This window comes from Chaetura pelagica, unplaced genomic scaffold (assembly GCF_000747805.2).
Source record: "Chaetura pelagica isolate M959 unplaced genomic scaffold, ChaPel_1.0 scaffold531, whole genome shotgun sequence".
Lineage (NCBI taxonomy): Eukaryota > Metazoa > Chordata > Aves > Apodiformes > Apodidae > Chaetura > Chaetura pelagica.
The window spans coordinates 174,744-197,897 of NW_009952362.1; the positions used below are offsets into that span (position 1 = coordinate 174,744).

Sequence of the window (23,154 nt, forward strand, 5' to 3'; positions counted from 1 at the left end):
CCCCCCCCCGCCCCAGCAGCCAGCCTCAGAGGTCCTGGCACAAATTTCATGTGTACAGTTACCAGACATGAAGTCCAGACAGGCTTTGTCTGCAGTTTCTGGAGAGGGTCTTAAGGGTCTCAGCCCCATGGATACGGGGAAGTCAAAACTGCTACAAATAAGAAACAATCTTTGCAATGGTTGACATTAACTTTTCTCCCCCCTTTGGAATACACTTTGTGTGGTTTGGAGACAAGAAAGGTCTCCATACATGCTAATCTGTCAGCCTTGTGGGACCTCCTTCAATTCCACCTGTGTGATGGCTTTGTCCTAGGAAGCGAGCTTGCCCCACTAGGTCTTGAAAGGCAGGGGAATTACTCTCTCTGGGCTCCCATTCCCATTTCTTGGAAGATTAGAGAACTGTAGAACTAAACAGATAGTATTTTGTTTCACATCAAGCCAAGCAAAGAGGAGTTTAAAGGGGAACCCGTTTACTTCAGTGGGATGCTTAGAAGATAGTAGATGGGGAAAAAAACCCCAGCCCTAGAGATGCATATTTAGCATCTCTGGAGCTCCCCTATTCAGAGCGATAACCCTTCCCCCTAGCTTAGGGAAACTGGGGGGTGGGGGAGAGTTGTCCCACAGAGACATGACATCAGCTAAACAAAAGTCAAAGTGGCTGGATTTCAGATGTCTCCATAAAAAGCAAAAAAAAAAAACCCCAACCCACCCACCCCAAACCCAAGCAACTGAACTAGCCCTGTCAGAATACCAATTGCCCAAAATTAAGACAAACAATGGGAATGGAACTAAAAAATGAATATAAACCACACACTATAGCCTAAAGTATTTGAGAAAACATGGTCTAGTGGGATGATTTCAAATTGGAAATTCAGTTTTATTGTATGTCTCTGTTTGCAGAGGTGTTCCTTTAAAAAAATTAATATTAAACACTACATAAAGGGGCTCTGATAGATACTAAATTAAAGAGGATAATGCTTTAAAGAGCAAAATGTTTTAAAGAAATATCACCTTATGACATCTCTTGTGTTAATTATTCTTTTTGCTTCATAGGAGAATGAAATGAGGCAGTATTGCTTAGAAAATAGTCCCCAGATTCTTACTATACTGAAAACTTCCATGATGGTCCTGAGGGAACAGCACTACTAGTTAACTTTAGCAAGGCTTCATGAATTCACTGAAGGTCACATTAGTGTGACATTCAGCTTCTCCCAACTCATGTGGGACTCAAATAATACCAGTTACCAATCAACTCTATCTCACCAAGCAAAATATCCCCAGTAGCAGAGCTCCAGAGCAGTCTGGAGGTGTCCCAGGAAAGCTTCAGCAGAATTTGCCAATGAGAAGGGCATAGTGTTACCAGACAGCCCTATTTCAAATGTTCATAATGAGCTTGTCACCAAGAAGTCACAGCAAGTACTTACTGCAATTCAAAGCTGGGCAAAGGAAAACCAAGCAAGGATGTCTATGAAATGCAGAAGGAATTCCCAGAAGAGCTGGAAATGTCACAGTACAATTAAAGGGACAATCTCTCCTTGTCACAGGACTGAAACAAGTATTCCCAGCAGCAGGAGGCCACCTCCGTCCCCTCGCACAGTCACAAAACAGCAGGTATTTCAGAGGTGGCAATGAAGAACAACCTCATTTTCCACAGTGACAGAGGACATCTACCACCACCAGAATACTAACAACCCTGGCTTTGGTTCGAGCATAGAGAATTACCTTCTAAGCTTTGAAAGACAGAAACAAATTGTCACTTGCCACGTAAGTTACTAAGTGGGGGAAACGAAAGACATTTAGACATCACAAGATAGCAGCATGAATAGTACAGCACACTCATAATTCCAGCATTCTGTTTTATGCAGCAACTTCCCAATCTCAGTTGAGATGTTGGTGTGGTGATGCTCAAGCAACAAGTAGGTCTAGAAAGATGAGTCTCAAATAGTTTATTGACCAAGACTAGGTAAAGGGCAGCTCAGAGGTAACCGATTCAGAAGTTTTGCAGGATGCTTCCTTTCTGGGCACGATAAATCTAAGTTTTTTATTTTGAAACTCAAATGAGGGCATCAGCCATACCAAAATCTTTTGCCTGCTGAAAGTTGGACAGTCAGAAAAAGAAAGCAAGCACCCCCTCCTTACCCTTGCAAAGGCACACATTTAAAAATCCAATCAGATTAGAAAAAAGGCAAGAAAAAAGTGGTCATAAAATAGCTTACAAAACAGAATCACCAGAGAGGTCAGGGTAGGCTGTCAAGGGCTGCTTCCAGCTTTTTACAGCTGCTAAAGTCATTAGACAGTGTCATCCCACCCTTGGGCTCCCAGGGGCAAGAGCAGAGGAAGGAGGGCTCCTCCTCATCTTCTGCTGAGCCGGCTGTTTCTGGTGTGAGTGTAAATTCTCTCCATCCATTCAGTATTTTGCAAACAGGCCACTGGAAGAGGGAGTGCCTGTTTGCTGTGTTTGCAGGGTTGGTCAGGCACTGTATTGCCAGAAAGGAGCTGAACTTCAGTGAGAATTTGGCGAGAGCAAGTCACCACATCGAGTTTCACCTTTCTGCTCTACGCTCATCTCAGGCTTCCCCTGCAGCCAGCACAGAGTCTGGATTAGTCTAAATTTTCCTGTCCATCCTATTAATACTCCATCAACCCCATTTCTGTTGGCAACTTTAAAACAAGGCACCCAGGCTCCCTCCATAAGTGTCAGATTCCAGACAGCTAAAGTTTAAAATAATAGCATCCTTTGCAACTAGACACACCAACAGAATGGTTTGCTTATGGGGTTGCAAAACAAAGCAAGAGAGCAACCAATTTTGATCACTACCTCCAAAAAGTCCAAAAACACTGCTGCAGTGAGACATGTGAGTGCCCTTGAGCACCCTGACCCTCACCACAGAGGTCTCTGAAAGTGCCTGCACAGAGAGCCCTTCTCCCCCCGGAGCAAGTGTTTGAAGGAGAAAAGCATCTCTGCTTTGCCAGCATTGTCCCTTTTTGGAGGGAAAACTTCTACAAACACTGTTTTTCAGCATATTAAACTATTTTCCAGTAACTCCTAGCCAAAAATTCCTAATCGCCCACCCTGCCTCCTCAGATGCTCTGTGTTTGTCTGCCTTAGTACGCACACTGGGTAGAAAACTGCAGCAAGACAGGAACTGATTCATAAGTGGATCAAGTATCCTCTGCTGCAGGCCTGGTGACAGGCCCAGAAAGGCAGGATGCACAGAAGGCAGCACTGGGTTCAGAATAGGGCACTGGAGCCTACAGACCTTCATTTATGAAGAAGGGGTTGGAGTGGTCCTTCCTTGAACTCAGCCCTGCTTGTTACAGACTTATGAACACTGGTGTATACAGGAGCAGTTACACAAGCTGTCTCAGGTATTTAGTGGTGGCTACTAGTGCTAGATAGAGGAAAGGTGTTCAACCTACACAAGCATTTGTTTCTCCTTCTCAAATTCCAGACACAGCTCAAAGACTGATGAAGGGTCTGCTGTATAAGCCAGTATTTACTTTTTATATCAGGCTATGGTCTCTTAAAAGGTTCAAAATTCAAATGCACAGCTATGCTGGGAAGATATGGAAATGCAAAGAAGTAAAGTGGTCTTTTCAGAGCCAACAGCAGGGCAGGGCTAGAAGTACAAAGAGAAATCAAGTTCTGAGTCACATCTGATGGAACACGCTCACTTGAAATGCTTTGCAAGGAAAATAATAGCTTTCCAGGGAAAGCCAGTATGCACAATTCCACCTGAAGTTAAGCACGATGTTGGCCATGAGGTGTACTGTCTCTGGCAACACATCTAAACCATGCATGCACAGCTATTGACATCTCATAAGCAAACATGGTAACTGCATTTGCATTTTGGTATAGAACTACATCCACACTTGAAGCCTAGGAAACCACTAGCATATCACTTATTTGTGAGAATAAATAGAACCACACTGGGTTCTGGCCAGCTTTTGCAAGATGATAATACTAATGCTCAGAGACATTAGCAGTGCAGACAGTGCCATATTTTCTCTGTGTAAAAAGCAAGAATCATGAAGACAACATCCTAGACAAAGGGGTAAAGCACCAGATAATGGATATAAGACAGAAAGAGCTTTCTTCAAAGAATTTAAAACAAAAAGCCTCACCACTCTAAAGAAAAGACACCAAAAATAACCAATGCTACATGCAAAAGCAGACATGGCAGAGAAAACACAGGGATGGAAAAGAATCCCTGAAATGCAAAACCCAACTTCTCTGTTTCTCTCTGGGCCATTTTAATGGCATCCCTTTAGCCAAGGTGCAGTAATTCATCAAGAAAATAAACTTGGTCTGATTTGGTACCGAGTAAAACCAGTTACTTAAGCCCAGAAAGAAACACTTTTAAAGCGTGCCATGTTTCTCATGAAGAGGCAGAAGTCAAACTCAAAAAGCCCTTAATCTAAGAGGATGGAGTTCACAACAGGAAAGCCATTGCATCCCCAGAAGTCAGAGTCACGAGAGAGCTGTGGCCTCTTTACATCCCTCTCCTAAATCATGGCTGAAGCCAGTGAGCAGCAGAAGTGAAACAAAATCATGATGCAGAGCACAGTGCCAGGCACACACTAATCTCCCAATACTGTGTGGACTACCAGCAAGTCCCCAGACCCCTAAGCCTTATGGTGATAGTTCAGCACCATATCCCTCATCCCAACCAAGGAGAGAAGAGCAGCCTTCCTTCCCAGAGAACCCTTTGGGTCCTGAAAAAGTTACACTAGCCATAATAGCTGTGTTTTACGTATTGCATGTAATACAATATTGGAAATTGGTCTGCACTTATGTAATTGCAAAGGAAATGGCTATGGTCCTGCTCAGCCCAGCTGAAAACACCATCCCACAATGCCTCCATCACTGCTATGCCTCCTGGGGGCTGAGAGGGAAGAGCCCCTGTCCTGCCTGTGAGAGGAAAGCAGCAGAGGTGCTCAGGCACGTGCTTATACTTCACTGTCTGTCAGGTTTTCCATTGCAAACACTGCTGCCACAGTTTATAGCTTGACTGTTTCAAGCCACATCCATGCAAAACTTGGCAGAGAAGGAGCTGCTCTGGCTCAGTCCCTCCTCCTTTTACCTTGAAGAAATCTGTGTCAGATTCCTGCTTTGAAGTCACAATATTGTATTCTGCTGCAGAAATACATTTTTAAGTAATTCCACAAGGTGTTTTGTTTGTTTGTTTTTGTTGTTTTGGGGTTTTTTTTGTTTAAGATTTAAAAGAAGCCTACGTACTTGACAGAAAAGGCTCAAGTCAGCTATTCACATTGTTATTCTGAAACAGCACAGAGATGTTTAGATAGTGTTGGACCGTGCAGGTTGGTTACACAGTGCATTTAAACAAATCACAGTCACTTCCAAAAAGGAACACAACCCTTCTAACAGCCTGTTCCCAGGCACCATCTGGAGAGACTGTAAACCTCTGTTCTTCCTCCTGATGCATTTGTGGCCATTGCAACATGCATATTTTCCTCCTCAGAAGAGGAAAAAAGAGGGACAATATCCATTAGATACCTAAGACACACTGTGGGTCTTCTGCTCATGTAACCAGATTTGAGAAGTTCTGAAGGACAATATAGGTATTTGCTGTAAAAACCAAGCGTTAAAGTCTTAGAGCTTGTACAACTAAATAGTTTGTTCTGAAGTAAAGAAATACAACAGATTTCTTGCAGTTTAGCAAGATCTGCTTCCATGGCAATTGCAGTAACAGTCAGGTTACAGTGACCCATGGGCTTCACAACTGAGATGAAGGGTTTCTGAAATAATTTACCACATGCTACACTGACCTTACTTTTAAGTCATAATACTGAAGAGAAGCTGTAACTTGAAGTGATGTCCAAGTTGTAATTTTGATTGGCCCAATAACGAAGACAGCCGTGTCCAACTCTCTTCAAGTGAAAAAGAAAACTAAGTACAAGACAAGGCCCTAAAAAATGAGTTTGTGCATGTCTGACTGCAAGATGCCTTAAATTCCATTCTGATATGGAAAAGTAACACTCAATGATGCTAGATAGTAAATGCAGCACACTGTTATTTAAGATAAAGTTAATGTGCCTTGATGCTAACCAGATAAGACTCAAATAAATCAAATGTCAGGGTTATTTTCCCCTTTTACCTCTGCCCTATACACTGGTCTTGGAAAGCAGAGCTTGCTTCTTTCCAGCAGGGTACACAGTTTTGGAGGCAAACATCAGAGGAGAAGGTAACTCTAGCTCAGGCCCTAGAAGTGTTCAGAAGAAAACACCGTGAAGGATCTGAAACAGGCATCACTTGGAAACAACTTCTGAGCCTCTCTCCCATGTAAGAAAAGTACAGGGCCAACTGACCAGTACAGCAAAGGTGTTTCTTCCCTACAGTCATGCAACAGAGCCAAGTTAAGGTTTATCCCACTCTGGGGAAACAAACCAACCAACAAAACATTTAAGTGTCCCTAGGCAACAACATACAATCCTATTCAGGCAACGCTATTAAAAATGAGCCATCTCATATAAACTATAGTATTACCTAAAAAGGTTGGACCAGATGATTCTTGAGGTCCTTTCCAACCTTGCATTCTACAAGCCTACGATTCTACGAAAATCAAGCAGTCATCCAGACTACCCAGTTACACACATTCATATGCACCTCGCTTTCCCAACACACACTTAAAAACCACAAACTCAGACACAATACACTATATGCACACATGCACAGGAGACTTGAGATACTGGCCCAGCAGCACATCCAACTGTCCAGTCTGACAGGACTTCTCAGCCACACAACTGACAAGGTATCTAGCCACACTTCCTTCCTTTCATTGATGAAACTGTCCCAGCTCCAGATGGAATCCCTAACACCTTACATCACCTTTGCCTGTCTGGATCAGAAGAACAAGCCTCCTGTATACAATCACAACTACAGTTTCACAACACTTGAGCTTACGTGACCATGGGGTCAAATTAACTACCATAAATGCACAAAGTCCAATAATCTTAATTTCTTAACAAGTGTATCTCCATGTTCTCAGAAGTCAACCACACCTCCTAGGTGTGCTTGCCTACACTAAACAGGAATTCGATTCAAATAATAACTGAAGAGTTAAAAAAGTTGACACTATAAAAAGGTTGGACCAGATGATTCTTGAGGTCCTTTCCAACCTTGCATTCTACAAGCCTACGATTCTACGAAAATCAAGCAGTCATCCAGACTACCCAGTTACACACATTCATATGCACCTCGCTTTCCCAACACACACTTAAAAACCACAAACTCAGACACAATACACTATATGCACACATGCACAGGAGACTTGAGATACTGGCCCAGCAGCACATCCAACTGTCCAGTCTGACAGGACTTCTCAGCCACACAACTGACAAGGTATCTAGCCACACTTCCTTCCTTTCATTGATGAAACTGTCCCAGCTCCAGATGGAATCCCTAACACCTTACATCACCTTTGCCTGTCTGGATCAGAAGAACAAGCCTCCTGTATACAATCACAACTACAGTTTCACAACACTTGAGCTTACGTGACCATGGGGTCAAATTAACTACCATAAATGCACAAAGTCCAATAATCTTAATTTCTTAACAAGTGTATCTCCATGTTCTCAGAAGTCAACCACACCTCCTAGGTGTGCTTGCCTACACTAAACAGGAATTCGATTCAAATAATAACTGAAGAGTTAAAAAAGTTGACACTAGAGAAACTTCTGCTATTTTTGTTACTATGCCATTAATGGGTTCAGCTTTAGCTGAAGAGACAAGAATTAAAGTTGTTCCTGTGGTACCCCTAACCTAGGGGAGAGAGTGCATGCTTGGAGTCCTGTTCGTGGAACAACTAGAACATGAACTCACTGCCAGAACAGTAAGGACAAACACTCAGAGCAAATGATGCTCTCTCCACCACCTATCAGTGACTTTTTAAAAAAAATACATTTCTATATCCGTTTTATATCTATATAAAGGACAATGTCATAGCATGGAATTCAGGGCTTCAGATTTCCTTTCCTGTTTATATTGACAATGAGAAATTTGGCTGCTAAGCATCAGAATACGGCCTTAAGAACTGTAAATCAAGTTCCAGGATGTTTCCTTAGAAGACTCACATTTTTGGACCCACTAATTAAATTCAAACTCTGACACTCTCCATTTGTATCTCTGCATGCCATGTGGTTCAACACAATACTATATGAACTGTACAAGGTGGAGAGGCCACATTAGAAGAAAACACAAAGGAATTGTAATTTGGAACTTAGATACTTCTTGTATTATTTAACAGCCAAATTCCCCAAGTAATTTTCCAAGACAGAGAAATCATGGATATGAATACATGTTGCCACAATAACCAGGCTTGTTCTGACAGCAATAACACCCATTACTGATAGTGAGGAGAACTCAGGCTTGGAAGGGAGGATGCTTATTCACTAGCCTAGACACAGTTTAAGAAGTCAAGACATTTTTCCCCCACTTCAGTCATAACTATGCTTTAAAGTGGGGCAGAAGAGCATTTTGACCTCTACTAGCTTTGCAAGTGATACACTCCGTAACCCACGAGACAGTAATTTCTGTTCACACCAGCCAGTTCATTTCCACATGCTCTCCTTTTAGACACCACATTAAATCACTGGCCAGCAAATGACTGCATTGCTTCAAGCCAAACAAGCATTAGGCTTTCATACAGCAGAGAACTAACCATTCCATTAAAAGAAAAATAAATTTAAAAATACAATGCATGGTCATCAGTGTGGATAATTTGACTCAGATTTAACCTGACTTCATGTCTGGAAGACGGACTTGTGTCCCAGATCAGGGTGCCCTGATTCTCCCAAGTTCTGGCAAGTCCAGCATCCTCCAGAGCCAGCCAGCTGTGACAGCCCTGCCTGTGGAGCTACCACAGCATCATCCTTTGCTTCAATGGCTCTAAATACCAGCACCTCCTCTGGATGAGGACACACAAGTCACGAGTGGGCTGGAAACCAGTCCTGGACAACAGCTCTGGAATAATATACATGGAGCACTGGAGGAGAGGAGGGGGAGCTGCTGAAGACAGGCCATTATTCAAACCAGCTGCTAACCCGCTCCAACCACTCAGATGTACACAAGCTCCTGCATTTGTTAACCCTGACTCAAAGCTACCAGACATTCAAGAGTTAAAGTACACAAAATACACTTGCCAAAAATCTCATTTTCCAAGTGGAAGCTGGCTATTCCAGGGATGACAAAAGAAGGGATCTCATCTTGCTCTTACATGACAGGCTCTGCCTCCTTTCCTCAAAACTCCCCAATTAACGCTTCTGTAAGAAGTTTTGAAACTGTGCACAGCCACGTATTTATCTACGCACATTCCCTCCCCTCCCTCCCAAGCTCTGGGCCACGGGCTAAGCTGTCAAGCCAAGTTTCATCCCATGCAATTTTTAAACACTCATCCTATAAATCCTCCAAAAAGGGAGTTAGTAATGGAAACGCTGACAGAGGCTTGAAGAGACAGCAAGGCAACTGTATCAGTCTACTATACACATCAGCTTCATTAGCTGCAGATCCTTCTCTCCTTCACCTTCATTTTCCATTAGCGTACTTCGGCTAATTAATACACAAAACCTATGAAACATTCTTACAGTAGAAGGCAACATTTGGACCCCAGCCCAAATCAACATTGAGAAACTTCAACATCCTCAGCCAGACGTAGTAACTGTACCAGATGGAGCTAACATACAGCTACAAGTAGTGATGAGGAAACCGAAAGAAGAACACATGCGAAAATCCGATCACTGGGAGAAAAGCAGCAAACGTGTCTTACCGCTTTCATTTTTCTCTATGACATCCACGACCTCTCCAGCCTGGAGGCTGATCTCAGAGTTCTCTTGTTTCTCATAGTTGGACACCACCACATACTGCTCCAGGATCATGGGTTCAGAGCTAGCATCAGCACCTGGGGAAGGGAAAAAGCAAGCTGTAAGCCAGCTTCCAGCCATGGCTCCTCGAGAGCGACCTCCGTCCATCCGATTCACAACAGGCCAACTTGTCACCAGAGCCAAGCAAATCAGCAAACAACCCTGGCTCGCAGCATATCCCCAAATGGCTGGCCATATAGAAACAGCCTCCTCTGGCCCACAACCCAGCAGCACAGAGGGACATTGGAGAGAAGAAGAAGAAAAAAGGGGAGGAAAAAAAATAATACAAAAAGGAGCCAAAAATAGTGAATTAGTTGCAAAGTTTCATGATGGATTCTGAAAATAAACCTCTTCCCAACATGGTTTCCACAATCCTTGCTCCCATTCAGAAAGAAAAGTCCTGGGCAGAAGCAGCATAAATCCACAGCTGAGCCATCCCCCCAGTAAACCCAAAGAAAAAACAGCTCTCCCCTTGGCGGCTCAGCTCCTTCTCCACTCTAAAAGCTTGAGCTGAAAGTCAAGAGGGGGCTGTAGATGCCAATCATATTCGTCTGCACTGCAGCCCTTAAATAGAAACACATGAGCGGGATTGAAAGAGAGGGAGGTGGGGTGGAGGGAGAGAGGGGAGGGCGGGGAAGAGTGTTTACTTGAAACTGAAGAAGAAAAAAAGTTATAGCGCCAGATCCTTACTCAAATACAGCCACCCCCTGCCTGCCCCCTGCCAGCTCTGCAGTTCCGCGTTCCCCGCAGCAGAGCAGCCCCAAGCAGGACAGGGGCACAGTGCACCCCAGATTTTCCCTCTCCATCACCCTTCAGAGCCTTTTTGGAACCCTTGGAGCCAACCTCTCCAGTTTGGTTCCTCTTTGTATCAAGGGCTTTCAGCTGTCAGAGCCGTTTATGAATGAGCGTAGCCTCTCACACAAACAAGAGCCAAAAAGTGCAAGTTAAAAGTTCTCCCTTCCTCCACACTCCTGGAGATTTTTCTTGGTTCTGGTGTGGGGGGGTTTTCTTTGTTTGTTGTTTAGGGATTCTTTTATAAATTTCTGACTTTCCCACTCCCAAACTGAAATTGTGCATTTTGGGGTGGAGCTGTGAGGCAGGCATGCTGCTGTGCCAGACACAGAGGGGGACCTCCTTGTGCTGCCACTCACTGTACCAGACACATCTTGGCTCTCTGGTGCAAGAAAAACAGCACAGCCAAGGCCCTTGCACACCCCAAGTCCAGGCACAGATCAACTGTACTCTACTTGGAAAGAGCCTCCAACAGTCATGAAAACCTTTAGGACACCAGAGTTTCTTAAGTTGCCTTCATTTATACAGTCTTCAGATAGTCAGACCAGAGCAAAAAGCATCTACGATTTCTTTCCAAGAGGCACCAGACACATGCCTTGATGCATAATTATTTTACAGGTTTCCTGAATTACAGCAATCTGTTGTTGTGAGCCGATGCCAGGGGGGCTGGCATTTTGTTTAAACTTACGTGGAGAAGAAGAAGAACCGTTTCTCACATGTGTATAAATGCAGAGCTGTTTGGGCCAACAGCATTTTATACATTTTACATAGTAAGATGCAGTTCTTGTCTCTCCAGATTCAGACACAGATGGAAAGGGAAGACAGCAGACGTACAATTTGCGGTAAGTCCCATTTCACATGCTGAGGGCAGAGCCAGGAACAGGCTCCAGGTCTCCTGAATCTCTAATGACAAATTGGCTACAAGAGATGGGAAGGAAGCAGCATGGTCTGAAACTGTCCACTGGACAAGTCCAGGGACCAACAGCCAAGCACAGGATGCTCAGCACTGTATTTCCAAAAGAAGCATGTTCATGTGTATTTGGGCTGAAGATGCAAAGTGATTCCACAGACAAATAATCAGCATCCCTGCCAAGAGAGAGGTAAAGAGTGCAGCCATTAAATCAGCATCCTGTGAAATGAAAATCCTAGAACAAAAACCAATTAATTCAACTGTTTCCTGAGAGGAAATGCTGTCACAATGCCTCCCTTTGGACCAGATTTAAGAAATCCAGAAAATTAGAAAACTTCCTTGCTCCTTAAGTGTGCCTCTGTCTCTCTTCAGGTTATTTTCTTCAAAGATAAGTCATCTCCTCTGTAAGTTTGTGTTTAAGAGATTCAGCTTTTCTATGGATAGTGGAGCCATACCCAATAGCAGGAACAGGGGCAGAAGACAGTGAACTGACAAGATTGAAATTTGTAATAAAAATTTTCACCACAGCTGTTCATTCCAAATAAGCATCGTGTTTCTTATCATAATGAATCATCTTGACATGTATGTTCTGGTTTAAACCAGTGCTAGAGTGTGACAAGATGAATTTCCCTGTTTCACATGGCTTCCCACACAGTCCTTCCTCCAGTTCAGAACAGGCCAGCATTATTGTCTTCCTTCAATCTATTTAGGCAAGTAACACCTACAACCCCAACTTCATTTTAGTCTTGTGAAGATAAATGTCAATTCTCTAACCTGAAACAAAGGCTGCCATGGCACTATGTTTATGCATCAGCAGAGAATTCAGTGTGTGGAAAGGCAAAAGGAGGGACAAGGGACACACAGGAAGCTACTTGCTAAACAGACACCCCATGTGTCTTTTTACTTCTCACCCCTTGACAGTTTTCACAAGAGTAAGAAAATAAACCAACACAAAACCAACAAACAAAACCACAGCATTGCCTTGGTGGCAGGGGTGGTGCTCATGTGATGCACGTGTCCCTGCTGGGAACAAAGAGAGGATCAGGCTGGCAACAAACAGAGGACCAGGCTGGCAAACACCCTGTCAGCCACCAAGTCAGGGACCACATGCCAGGGGAGCACCTTTGCCAGGAAAAGGGGAGAAGCAGCACTTCAAATCCAGCTCCACGGCTCCAGCTCCAAAGAAAAAGTGGGTTTACAATAGTCCAGCAAGATAAGTTATAAGTGCACTCACATACATAAAATCCAGCAGGACTTTACGATGCCATTTACTCTGTCCTGCCTTGGATAAGGTCCTTGCTGCAGGAGGACTTCTTAGTCACTATAGTGGCTGGTGCAACATACACAATTAAGACACTATTCTAACAGAAGCTTGTATAAATGTTATAGGGTTCCTATTATGAAGAAAAAAAAAAAAAAAAAAGAAAAGAAAGAAAAAAAAAAGGTGATAAATTCCGTGGTCTAGGAAGTAACCAAGGTCAAATAAACTATTTACAGCTACAGCAGACCATGCCTAGAGCATAATTCCTTTTGGAGGATGGGGTCTGTGACTCCTGGAGTGATGCTAGTCCAGGATTAAGCACTGTGGGGAAGACTTCAGTACAGGAGGAAAGAAACAAGGAAGGAGAGTAGGACAGAAAAACAGCTCCTGCCAGTAAGCAGAAGCCTTAAACATTTTCTTGGTAGTCTCTTTTAAGTTGTTGCCATGTTCCCTTCAGGCACAGTCAGTAGGGTAAAAAAACCAACAATTAAGACACCTATTCTAACAGAAGTTTTATAAAAGTTATAGGGGTTCTATTATGAAAAAAAAAAAAAAAAAAAAAAGAAAAGAAAGAAAAAAAAAAGGTGATAAATTCCGTGGTCTAGGAAGTAACCAAGGTCAAATAAACTATTTACAGCTACAGCAGACCATGCCTAGAGCATAATTCCTTTTGGAGGATGGGGTCTGTGACTCCTGGAGTGATGCTAGTCCAGGATTAAGCACTGTGGGGAAGACTTCAGTACAGGAGGAAAGAAACAAGGAAGGAGAGTAGGACAGAAAAACAGCTCCTGCCAGTAAGCAGAAGCCTTAAACATTTTCTTGGTAGTCTCTTTTAAGTTGTTGCCATGTTCCCTTCAGGCACAGTCAGTAGGGTAAAAAAACCAACAAAACCAAAAGCTATAACCTTTTTCAGCATTCCATCCCCCACAAGCATCTTTAGATTAATTTGCCCTCAGTGATACTCAGAATGCCCACAGTGTTGCTGGTCTGTGATGTCAGACTACAGGTTTTCAAAAGAACAAGACAGGCAGCGTTGCAGACAGCAGAGCACCAATTACACCCACCACCGTGGATGCTTCTGCATCCCTGCCAATTAGTTCATGCCTAATTTGTAACATGGGACATAGCATCTCACTGAAGAAGCATCTCACAGTTTGCTCACTGTGAAACACACCAGAGAGGAGGGATGCAGAGCGGCAGGAATTCCCCAGCAAGCTGACATGCACACTGCAATGCCCTCCTGACATTACAGCCCCACTTTTTTCAAAGCCTCCCAGGCAGAAGTGGAGAGCAGAGGACAGGATAAGGCTGATGTGCCAGGTGAAGTTACCCCCTCTTCTCCCCCCCAAAAAGAAATTAGTGCTTTGGTTTAGCTCCAACTTGCAAGCCCTCCCCAGAGCAGAGCACACGATAGATTGTTGGCTGAAATAAGAGTTTGCTTGCCTCTCTGTTTATTTTTGCCTCCAGTCCGTTTCCTGGTTAAAGTCTTGAGGATACCCCTCCTCCTCTCCATAGGGCTCCACTTTACAATCCTCCCGCTCCTCACCTCAGCGATTCCCTTCCTGGGGCTGGGTAGAAATGTCACTGGAGCTTGTCCATGCCCCTCACAGCTGGCATAATTAAGTGACACAGTTGCACCCTGTCCCCCTCACCAAGCAGTGAGGAGGGAGCATCGTTCCTCCCGTGGTGCCCAGAGACCAGCAGCTACTGTGAAAGCCTCCTAAATAAGAGTGCAGAGCACCCGTTCCAAGCAACGTCTTCCTCCTCCTCCTGTGTTGCAACATCTAAGACCTACGATGGTTTTGCAACAGCCAAAAATTAAAACCACCAACTGGACTCTAAAAATAAAATCATCTGGATACAGAAATCTGAGACTCCTGATCTTTGCCAGGGTGCTCTGTTGTTATCAGGCTATAAACATGTCTGCTCTTTTAATCCATACAGCACACAAGCTTTTATACTGCCCTTTTATGATTATCAATCAAGTGTTTACAGATTCAGACTAAATGAGTTAGTATTCAGCTGGTCAGTGGAAGTTTTGCAGAAGAAGCCAAAACCACAGAAACGGTCAGTGAATGCCATAAAGATGATTCACAGCTGAACAACCAACTGGCACAGGTCTTCTGACCTGGGCACAACTGCTGTGGACACATGCAGGGTCTACACAAGGGGGTTTTGGCAGAGTGCATCCCCAAGTGTCACAGCTTTCCATACCATAAAGTTAGAGCTTCCCACTTCCCTGTGCATAGGGAGGAGTAACTGTGGCAGCTCAGATCTAGAGTTGTGGTTTTGTTAAAGCAAATTCTTCAAGGGTAAGTGCTTATATATATCTCTGGAAAACTCTTTTTGCAGAAGGAGGAAAAAAACCCCCACAACAGAATAGCAGCAAGCCTGCTTAAAATCCTCAAATCAGTCTATCCCCTCACAACAATCATATGCCCAACTCTAAACACAGGGATTTTATTTCCCTAAAAACTACCTCTTTTATTTCTTATCAGAAGGACTGCATCACTATGTTAAACAAACAGGTTAAACTGCATGTTTTCTTTGAACCTTCCACCAGTGATCTATCCCCAATTATTTTAAGATAGAAAGCTTAGGTCTGCCTAAAAATTGAGTTAAAAATCTGTTGCACACAAGATAAAAAAAAGATTAAACAAGAGCTCAAAATATCACAGGGATCTCAGAAAAGCAGCTCCTAAAATAACCAGTTCCTAGAGTAAGCAGTGGACTGAGACTGATGAAGCCTCCTACAAATCTCCTCAGGGACAATACGGATTCAGATAAAAATCACGTTTCTAAGCCTAGGTTCTCTCTCCTATTCAGTGGGGGGTTTTGTTTTGGATTTTTCGTTGGGGGTTGGGGGAGTTGTTCTTAATGTGCCCTAAACAACCAGGCCTTTGACTCATCTCCTGGATACTTCTGCACTTCATCCCCCTTCCCACTTACCAAAATTCAGGCTATATTAGCTCATCAATTATTCTTGGAGGGAAAAGGCTACTCGCAGCTTGTGGCAATAGGAAAAGGGATGCATCTCCATCCCTTCTGCTAGACAGGAATTCTAATTCCAGCCCTAACAGTGTTCCACTTCAGAGGTCAACAGCTCTGGCTGTAGCAGCCCTGAGCCACAAAACTTTACAGACAGAGACAGAAGTTCAGCACAACCTATAATAACTAAAGAAATTTGGTGCAAGTCCAGTCCAGACTCCAGGTCTTAGCAATACGACAGTACTGGTAAAAATCCTTTTGCCTCATTATAGATGAAAATAAATAACTGGATAAGTCTATTAAATAGCTTATTAATGCACTATCATGGCTGTAGTTCTTTCCTGAGCTTGGCCAGGCAGCTCTTTTATGAAGAATGAGACAATTTTGTCACATTTTCTGAAAAGAGTTTCAGAAGCAGATGACACCCTGCTATTAGGCAGAGCTAAGATGTAAAGCAGAAAGGGAAGGGTTTGGATCTGACCATTTAAGTAATTCAGAAGACTCAAAGCCAAATAAGTTTGGGCTTAGACCTTGTCCAAGTCCCAAAGAATGCCCAAGAACAAAACAAGGTTGAGCATCACCCACCCAGTGATGGCCATGTCAGCAAGCAAACCCTCTCATCCCAAATTAGCAGCCGTGATTCAAGTACAGTAAGTTTCTCTATAACTGAACACCCATCTATAGATGCACCTTTCTCAGCTCCACAGGACTTGTGCTCTGCAAGCCCTTCATCACATGGGGCAATAGCTTCTTTGCACAGTAGCTAAAATTATAATCTGTCTTGTTATCTTTTTGGCTGTGCTTGCACAAATCTGGTATAGATGGTAACTCTGTGAGCTGCATTAACTCACTCCTGGTTCCCTGGGTTGCTGCCACACGCAACTACAGGGAGCCCAGGCCAATAGCATGCATTGCCACCAAGAAGGAAATACGGCCAGCTACAACAGCAGCAGAAAACTGACCTGATGCCTGGATTCATTCCTCAGCTTAAGGCGCACGTATTGTTTCCTAGTACTTCTAAGAACCGAGATCTGGATAAGCCTTCAAGAGTTTGGGACAAGTGGCAGCTTTAAGGTAGACTGTGGTTTCCAGCACAGGAGTACGTGCCTGATGCACAGCTAAAACGAGCAGCAAAACACAGCCCCCACAAGGAGCACATCAGCAATGAGCTTGGCCCACATTAAATGGCAGGCGCGCTCTCAAGCGAGCGCTCCAGTTCAGTTTGTCCTTCTTTAGTCCTCAGTAGCATTTCCAACAAAATCCTGACAAATGAAGAAATTCAGTGCTGACCTTTGCCAAGTGGAGCTTGTTAGTCTCGGGATTTTTATTTTTTATTTTTGATCTGCTAGGTTTTAAGACAGAGCCAAGAAAAATTAGAGGCAGGAGGGTGAAAGGAAAAAAGAGTTGAGTCCTCTTTCCACTCCTTCTCGGAAAGTTGGCTCTCTGAACAGTGATTCCAACCAACTAGGTTACAGGTAGCAACAGTTAAGAATACTTAAGTATTTTGCACACAAATCTGTTAAACTGCTTGGAGATTTTCACACAGCTGCTAGACAGGGTCTTCCACCAGGCTGAAGTCACCTATATACTCTGGCATTTGCCATGGTCCTGCTCAGTGGTGCAAAGCATTCACATTCCTGCACACATCATGAAGCAGACTAGCCAAGGAATTCAACACCAGTTGGGGTGACCCAAACTAGAATCTCACTGCAGCATCTCTGAGGATTTGGCTGTATGGCACCCATCTGTTTCCAAAGTAGGAAATTATATCACTTGCAATTCTTGGTTACAGTCTTTACCATGGAGCAGGTGCATATCCTCATCTGGACCTTAGGCAGCACCAGGCTGGCTTCTGCTCTAGTCTCCAGCTCCCAGCCTAGGACACAGGCACATACTACGTGGGTAGAGATCACACTCAAATTCAAACCTGCTCTGTTGGCCTGCCACATTATCGTACAGCCCACAGCTGGTCTGGAATCAAGAGTAGCTGCTTTGGAACCTGGGGTTTCATTTGGATGAGAAATAAATTGAAAGACCACATGAACTGGAACAGCATGGGGAGCTAAGAACCTGCCAGACATAACTGAAGATTTCTAAGAAGGACTATGTATCAACATTTACCTTCTCAAGCACAACGCGATGCAATTAATTACTCACATTTGCCCTTTCATTATGCATGGATTTTTAAAAGCCAAATCAGCAATATGCATTTAGCTAGAAGCAGCCAAAAGAAGGGAAGAAATTTGTATCTATTAAAGATTTCACTTTTCTTGCCCTTTTAAGAAGGATGAAATCCTTGGCATTCAACTTGTCAAAAGACAGTCCCAGCAGATGCAGTCAGAGAAACCCAACCTCATCCCCCAGCAGGTAATCTGAGGGCTTCTTGTCTTTTTTCCAAAGCAGCACCATCTTTTCTCTCTCCTTCTCACCTCTTTTCCTGCTCAATCCCAGCCTGTTTCTCTGTCTGAACTCCCTGGTAACTTATCAGCCACCAGGCTCTTGTGATCAAATACTTCAGACGTTTCTGCACGTTTATGTCCAACTACCACCTTGAAATTAGCCCCATTTGGCTACAATCAGGCAGAACAATTCCAAGGATGTATTAAACTTCTGTCAAGGACAGCATTTCTGAAATCACAGCAGTCTTGCTGACTAAAAACCTCAGACAGGCAAGCACTCTTCCATTGGGGATGGTAGGATTTTGTTGACAGATTTTGAATATGGCATTAACATAAACATTTATCAGATCAGGTAAGGAAAGCAGCAGGTGTGTTTCCATCTTTCCTTGCCTTGAGGCCTATGTGTGGCCTTAACTTCCTAGGGTGACCAGGTCTGCATCCTATGTAGATACAGGATCAACAGCACATTAACATTTTTCCTAAGTCTGAAGGAAGAGGAAACCTTTTCTCTGGTAGGTGACAGACATTTGCAGAAGAATTCCTGGTTCCTTGGGAGCATAGTTTTTGCCTTGTATTGAGCTACTTCTCCCCAGACCATGACTCCTCATCTGGAAGTTGTTTCCTCACTCCTTGTGACAAGGAGTCTGATGCTCTTGTGAAAATTTTGCATCTTAATCAAGAGTTCCATGTTTTCCATATAAAACCCCTTCTAGTTACTGTGCAAAAGCAAAAGAGCATTTCAGAAGAGCAAGGAGCACACAGTTGTCTTTCTCTTCTTTATCTTGGCACGTTAAGATTTCTTACTTTTGCTCCCCTTCCCTCTTGCATTCCATATGTGAAAGAACAGTTATGCAGGTACTCATCTGTAGCCAGGGTCAAACCCACGACAAGAGGAGAAGCTGCTTTAGATTGTGGCTTTGAGTTGGGCAAAGAAGATACAAACCAGCAAACTATTTTCCACTGTTAGCAGCAACATCAAGATGAGGCAGAAGTCAGAATAGCACAGCTCATCCTTATCAGAAATCGTGCATCACAGAACACCAATACATGAGTAGAAACAGAGCCTGGACATCCATGGTCAGAGACTCACATTCAAGACAACTCCAAAATCACATACAGATACAAAATCACATACAGATTTCTCTTTTTAGTAGCATGCAGAGCACCAAGACACAAGAATTTACCTGGAGTGACACTCTTTTTTGGAGTCTCAGACAAACTGGACATCCAAACTTGAAATCCGAGAAGAGGGCAGCCATGAAAAGAAAAAGTAATTAGAGAAACAAGAAAACAGTCATACCAGATAGTCTGAAAGTTAGTTAAGAAAAGAAACTTTAAGTTTTTCTGAAGAGTGGTGTTGGCATGATGGGGACTCAGTTAAAGGTCAAATCATATGAACTACCCAGTTAATTTTTACGTTTTAGGGGACACGCAGACCTTATGAAACCAATCTTGTAGAGATCTGATTTTGAGATCTTGAAATAAAATACGTTCTGAGCTTATTCCCAATCGGACAGGGAATGCATACCAAGAGACAGTTTGACTCATTAAGCCTCAGACCTGCAAAAGTATTTAGCTTTGCAGCTGTTAATGATCCCCAAAAGACCAACAGGCGACTCAGAGAGATTGAACTTAGCAAACATATGCAAGTTTCTACAAGCATTTGCATTTTGTTGTCCTGAAATAGCATTAAAGAAAATAACAACAGACAAATAACACTCCATGGAAAAGAGTAAAAAGCTCCAATAAAGGTACACTTAAATTATAACTATAAATACCATTTTTTAGCCAATTAATATGAAGCAGAAACCTGGTTAAGAAGAAAGTTAACAGAGTTGCTACCAACAAGGTCAAAAGATTTCCCTCCCCCTCCATGAAATGAGGTGTAAATACTTGGCTTGGGATACTGGGAATAATCTTCAAATGTTAAGTGGTGGGGATTTTTTTGCAAATAAACAGGGAGCATGTTTTAAGAGTTAGTATGTTTGCCCCCATTTCAAAATAAGAACTAGCAAACATTCTCCTTCTGTGGGATGAGGGAGACAGGGACTGCTGTTACTCTCAAATTGCCTAAAAGAGGAGAGGTGCTTACAGGATAGGCTAACAATTTCCTATATTTTGACAAACAACTTAAAAAATGCAGTTTTAAAAATTAATTTGCAGTGGGGAAACCAGTTCTGGACCCATCAGTTTAAAAGGAGAGAAGACCAATCATGTGTAGAGAGGGGCAAGCCATACTGGTGGCCTTGTCTACTTGAGTTGTCTTTTGACCTTCAGAATATCATTGAGACAGCCAAAAATCAGTAACAGATTCCTAACATATATGTAACTGAGAAACTGCTAGCATGACAAATAGCATAAGAAACAGCTTTCAAACTTTTCCACTAGTTAACAAAGGTCCAAAAAACCACACTGCTTCATTTCCTCAGCACTAAGGGAATGGTGAAGTTTTTAAAACCTTTCTTTAAATCAGACAAACAATTTTCATTGCACTAGAGCGAAACTGGAATTCAGATGGATTTGGTGTTTTGCTTACCTTTCACTGGTGGTTGTTTGGAGAAAAAAAATTAAGTCTTCCAATTATCTAACTCCCAAACCCACACACTGCATTGTCACAATACTGTACAAAATGCACGATAAGTTACAATAACTGACTTTGGATTACCAGTTAAGAAAAAAAAAGGAAAGGGCTCTGCATTGGTAGAATACAACAGGAAATCATCTGGCAGAGTGACTTGTGCTCTAGCTTATGGAGGGAATATACAGCATGTTTCTATTACAGACTCGGGGCACGCACTGGAAAGGGTGTGAAGGAGTTGTTGTCAGCAACTTGTCTATTAGCTTTTGAATAGACTTCCAGTGCCTTCAGGAACAGGATTATGAACTTCAAGCAGCTGTCAGATCTTTTTCCAGACAGAAGAACCTGAATATGGCAGTGATAAATAAAGCAGAAGATGTATTGCAGGAATGACTGGGAAGATTTCAAACAGTTTGCCCCAATCTATGCTGGCAGCAAAAGGCTGAAACAGCCAACAACTAAAGACAGAGGGAATAAGCTGCACTTAACACCACCTTAGGGCTACCCTGGATCTGTCTGCCCAAGAAGAGAGTGAGTTTGAACCTAGACCTGCAGTAGTCATATCCACAAACACCCCATGAGAGATCTCAAGGAACCAAATTCATCATAAAAACAAATTCTGTCAGCTAGTATAATTATTTTTTTCTTTAAACAAGGGCTTTTTCTACTTGCAAAACCGTTGTTCTAAGCCAGAATAAAATGGCAATTTACATATCAACTGGTAAACAATTCCATAGGTTCCCAATGTGGGCTTCTTGGCCTAAGAAGAAGCATAAAAGCAGCAGCACTCCTCAGCTGCCCCAGCCTGACAGCAGCTAGATGTGGATGAGGTTGCTTCTGAAGCAGAAGACAGCTAGCATATTTCAGCTACTCCTGCACATCTGCTTAGCATTAAATTTCCTTCTTGGGGATTTTTTTTTTTTTTTTATTCCAAGACGTTTAAGCTCTAATTGCTACCAGCTTCTAAGAGTTCCCCCTACAAATAATAAAAATATCAGACATTAGTGATGGATTCCACTTCACAGTGAGCTCAAATGAAGAGGTGTGGAGGGAGCCAGGGTACAGAGAGGAGGTCAAAGGCCCTAGAAGCACACTGTGCCCGAGCCAGCAAAACACAAGCTTTGAACAGTCCTGGGTTTCCCCTTTAGGACACAGTTTTACTGGAATTCTGCATGGGGCTTGGAGCCGGTTTCCAATGGGATTGGTAACGGTAAACGAACAAACCCTTGCTTCCTGCCTCTCCTCTACCCCATCACTGCACAGCCAAGCGTCAGCTGGTCTCAGATGACTTGGAGGTGGTGGGGAAAAAAAAATCTCAGTATTTGGAAGGGAAATTAAAGTTGCCTGCTCAAAGCAAGCCACTCCTAAGGCAACGGTATCCCACTTCTGTTCCTAACACCAACCCCCACAGATCTTGCTGCTGGCTTCAGATAGAGCCAGAACAAACCTCTCTGATCAGAATTATTTTTAAAAGCTCAAAAGAAACACAGGTCCATAAATTACTGCTAAGCTGTGGGGCCAAGGCAGTTGTGAAGAGCGCAGGGGAGGCTGCCCCCAGGAGCTGCACTGCACAGAAACAGCAGCAGAGCAGGCACTCACTGCAAGCAGCAGCTGAACCCCATCCCATGTGAGCTGCCACCACAGAGGTGGGCAACCCCCAGACAGGTCAGTTGGGCTCCTCCTCAGTGGGGAAGGAAAGGAGGCAGTTAAGGGACAAAGGCTTGAAAGACATAATTAAGCTTGCTGCTGTGGTGACCAAAATGCATGAAATTGATTATTTTATTTAGATTTCACCAGAAGTTTTTATGCTGCCAGCAAGACTGGTTTGCTTGCTGCTCCTCTCACCTCTGGCAAGAGAAGAGGCACCAGCCTGTTAGGGACCAGTGCTTCACACTTGCACCACAGCCCCACTCATCTCATTTTAGCAGCAGACTACTTGTCTCATGTGCAGTTAGAGCAGAGCAGGATTCAAGCCAGAATCAGTCTAGAGTCAAATGCGTGAATGCAATGCTGCTGAAATCCAAGAGATGCCACATTCATGGTTCACATCACTACTACACATCCAGCTAGGTCCTGGTCCAGCAGGTGCAAAGAAACTCCTCCTCCACAGGCACTTTATCAGTATCTACTGAAGCAGGTTTCTTTTTGTCAATACCACTGCTTGAAATGTTGAGTCCTGCGTCCTTTAATACTGCTGAGAAGGCCAGAAGGAACACCCTCCTAAAGATTCATGGGTTGCATATTGCTGGGGCTATCAGGGACCTTTATAATAAACTTTTTAAAAAATGAGTGTCTGTATAGCTGTTTAGGCTGCTAACCTACATATTGCCCCAAAATATTCCTGCAG

General features: G+C 43.3%; 1 protein-coding gene across 1 annotated transcript in view; it reads right to left on the bottom strand.

Annotated features, from left to right (window-relative positions):
• SH3PXD2A (SH3 and PX domains 2A) overlaps window positions 1–23,154 on the bottom strand; it is a 209,944-nt gene that overhangs the window by 56,885 nt on the left and 129,905 nt on the right. The window contains exon 6 of the mRNA XM_010007894.1: window positions 9,786–9,917. Coding sequence (XP_010006196.1) covers window positions 9,786–9,917 — 132 coding nt within the window. The remainder of the gene's footprint in view (window positions 1–9,785; window positions 9,918–23,154) is intronic.